A 4,060-nucleotide genomic window follows, 5' to 3' on the forward strand; every position below is an offset into this window, starting at 1 on the left:
GCTCAGGCAGACAGGTTGTGAACCTGAAATATCACTTTAAGTCCGGTAACGTTTCAAACGTTGAGATTAACTACACAAATACACTGAATTTGAGTATTTTGCTGATTGTGTTCTTGTTTTGTTACAGAGAGCAGGAGCTGAGGGGAGAGCGATGGACAAACATTCAGCAGCCGTAGCTTTGAATTAAGACATTAGTCCATTTGTAATATCTCCATGTGACCATCCTGTACTGAAGGTTACAGTTACATGAGCTCTCATCCTGTACAAAGCCTTCACTAACAACACAACTAGTAGATCCTTCTCATGTGTTCATGTTGCTGTCAGAGAGAGGACAGTTGTGATGTCACCTTTTTATTTTATTTATTTAAATTGACATAAGACGTCCATGTAAATGATTTCTATGTGAATATGTATATATTCTGCTGTGTAAAATGTGTCATTCTTCTAAGTTTGCATCCCTGTGTGAACATTATTGATAAATGTTTCTCTGTTCATCAACTTATTTAAAAAATATAAAGTATATGCACATGTTACTGAGAGTTAATAAACACGTTTGCTGACATTTGTTTTGCTGCTGTTAATGTTAACTGTCTTGATTGATTTCCTCTGCCTTAGGATTGCTATATATATACAGCATATGTACATGTAAATATATATATATATATATATATATATATATATATATATATATATATATATAATCCTGTTGAGCAGGGATTTTAGGGATGGGAGCAGCAAGAGGGGGGCGGGGCGGGAACAGCTGTTGACGCAAAAAGGAAGTCCTCTGTGGCTTAGGCCGTCTCATTTCGGAGACCACATGGTCTAGCCTTTGCGGTCCTCAAAGGACGCGGCCCACGTAGACCGCGAAGGCTGGGTCCTCCAAGGATGCAGCTCCTGAATTGAGACACAGCTACAGACACACGCGAGAGCTCCGCCTCCACACAGACACACCCGAGAGCTCCGCCTCCTCGCACACACACCTGAGAGCTCCTTCTCCACACACACACACACCTGAGAGCTCCTTCTCCACACACACACACACCTGAGAGCTCCGCCAAACACCCACACACACACCTGAGAGCTCCTTCTCCACACACACACACACCTGAGAGCTCCTTCTCCACACACACACACACCTGAGAGCTCCGCCAAACACCCACACACACACCTGATGGCTCCGCCAAACACCCACACACACCTGAGAGCTCCGCCTCCACCCACACACACCTGAGAGCTCCTCCACACACACACACACCTGAGAGCTCCTCCACACACACACACACACCTGAGAGCTCCTCCACACACACACACACCTGAGAGCTCCTTCTCCACACAGACACACCCGAGAGCTACGCCTCCATAAACAGACACACCTGAGAGTACCATGAGGCAGTATTTGTACCTTTGATGTAGACATTGAGCATGGCGGGCGCGGCGCCCTCCCGTCCTCCCGCCTGGTAGAACAGGAAGCTGACGCAGTGCGTGTCGTTCTCTTTGAGCGGTGGCAGCAGCATCTGAGCGCGCTGACCTCCGTACCGACCCGACGTGTTCACGAACAAGAAGGAGGAGCCTGCACACAGGAAGTGACACTGCATCAATAAAGGTATTTTTAAGTAGTACACAATGACAAAAAAGCATGTGGGCATTGTGTACACAAAATTAGCCTCTCCCTGTGTGTCAAAATAAAAGCACAGGTCAAAGATAAAAAGGACCAAACAGGAAATCCAGAGCAGAAGAAAATAAGAAAATAAAAGACTCATTGATATATTAGAGCAGCTAATCCATAATTCATCAACAAAGATGGAAAATAAACTCTGTGTGTGAACATATTGCTCATTTTGTCGTCAGTGAAATTCTATAATTGGAAATCTTCAGAATAAAAGCATTCACTTTAAAGCTTTGAATCTCAAAACCCAGCCTCTGTGTGTGTGTGTGTGTGTGTGTGTGTGGTCCCTCATTAGTGTGTGTTGGTGTCATGACTACAGCTGTCAATCAAGCAAGCTCTGGGTTCACTTTTCTCTAAAGTTTCTATGAAATTCAAATCAATACTGCGAGAGAAGTCTGACACACACACACACACACACACACACACACACACACACACACACACACACACACACACACACACAGTGTCGGTGGGTTGAAAGGCATCTCCATGGTAACAGTGAAGTACTGGCTGTCAGTCACACAGACGGTTAAAAGCTTCTCTCTGACATTTCAATGATTTTTGTGAGACTTTATTTTGAAATTCAAGTTCTTCTTCGTCTGTGACTTCAGTTGTATTTGTGTAACGTTGCTCTATAAGACAGTGAGAGACACGATATGATTCAACAGACACAATCAGTTACACGTGAGTTATTATTTCTTTAACATTACACACAACAGACCATAATATCTCGTCACCGGGTTACGATGAGTTATTATTTATTTCACTGTTGATTATTTTACTAAACATGAAGAAATTATTCTGAAACCGTTTGAACAGCGTCCTGCTTTATTTACAAGTGTGTGTGTGTGTGTGTGTGTGTTAGCGAATCAATGGTCCTTGAGGAGAATCGATTAGAAAAACAAGAGTTTTAATCATCGCAGAGAGGAGGAGCAAGAGGAAGAGGAGGAGGAAGAAGAATAGGAAGAGCAGGAGGAGGAAGAGGAAGAGGAGATAAATGAGGAGAACGAAACAGCCTGATGAGGAGATGAAAACATGAATTCATGTGTAGTTTCACTTTGATAAATGTTCTACTACTTTACTTCTTCTTCTATGAAGATAACCTGAGTATCAACATGTTTTACTTATTCTTCTCTGTCCCCATGTGTGGTCCTGACTGGTTTGGTCATGTCTCAGTGTGTATGTGTGAAAACATGTGTGTATGTGTGTGTGTGTGTACCAGCTGTTTCCGTAGCAACAGAGGAATGTTGAAAATGTGTGTGTGTGTGACGTGGAATCAGAGACGTGACATGAGGTCATTCAACGAAGAAGAGAATCAAAGAGGAGACTGTCTAAGAGAACCTCATCTGTGAAATCTGTACATATTCATATTAAATCAAGATATATATATATATTAGTTTGATCTGCTGTTGGCGACATATTAGATTATTAGTAGATAACCAATGAGAGCAGAGTCTGTTTCTTCCTCAAACATCTCAAACTGACAAGAAACAGAAAAACATCTCCACCGTGTTCTGGCGTTTCTCTGTCTCGTTAACCTCCCGCCCCCTCTCACCTGTCGGCCAATCACAGATGACCCCTGCCTTCTCTAAACCAATCCCATCAGACCCAGCACACACACACACACAGATGGTGGGGGGTAATTCTATTACCAGAGTTATATTGAAACGTGAGGAGAGGCAGCTGCAGCGCATTGAGAAGATTTACACAAATAACACACACACTTCCTGCTGCTGTGTGTGTGTGTTTCCTGCAGCGATTTCAGGATCTGAATGGAAAATCAAATGTCTGAAAACAACCTTCAAACAGGTGTAAAGGCTCAGGTGTAAACTGATATAACAAATAACAGATTAACGGTCTAACAATCATTATGAATGTAGGTTAACAGTCTAATAATCATTATGAATGTAGATTAACGGTCTAACAATCATGAATGTAGATTAACGGTCTAACAATCATTATGAATGTAGATTAACGCTCTAACAATCATCATGAATGTAGATTAACGTTCTAATAATCATCATGAATGTAGACTAACGGTCTAACAATCATTATGAATGTAGATTAACGGTCTAATAATCATCATGAATGTAGATTAACGGTCTAATAATCATTATGAATGTAGATTAACAGTCTAACAATCATCATGAATGTAGATTAACAGTCTAACAATCATGAATGTAGATTAACGTTCTAACAATCATGAATGTAGATTAACGGTCTAACAATCATGAATGTAGATTAACGGTCTAACAATCATCATGAATGTAGATTAACGGTCTAACAATCATTATGAATGTAGATTAACAGTCTAACAATCATTATGAATGTAGATTAACGGTCTAACAATCATCATGAATGTAGATTAACGGTCTAATAATCATCATGAATGTA

At 41.2% G+C, this 4,060-nt stretch overlaps 1 protein-coding gene across 1 annotated transcript in view; it reads right to left on the reverse strand.

Moving 5' to 3' along the window:
• LOC116400219 (receptor-type tyrosine-protein phosphatase mu-like) overlaps positions 1 to 4,060 on the reverse strand; it is a 20,193-nt gene that overhangs the window by 8,141 nt on the left and 7,992 nt on the right. The window contains exon 2 of the mRNA XM_031877940.1: positions 1,403 to 1,570. Coding sequence (XP_031733800.1) covers positions 1,403 to 1,514 — 112 coding nt within the window. The 5' untranslated portion in view covers positions 1,515 to 1,570. The remainder of the gene's footprint in view (positions 1 to 1,402; positions 1,571 to 4,060) is intronic.

This window comes from Anarrhichthys ocellatus, unplaced genomic scaffold, assembly GCF_004355925.1.
Source record: "Anarrhichthys ocellatus isolate YVR2014 unplaced genomic scaffold, GSC_Weel_1.0 scaffold155, whole genome shotgun sequence".
NCBI classification, from domain to species: domain Eukaryota; kingdom Metazoa; phylum Chordata; class Actinopteri; order Perciformes; family Anarhichadidae; genus Anarrhichthys; species Anarrhichthys ocellatus.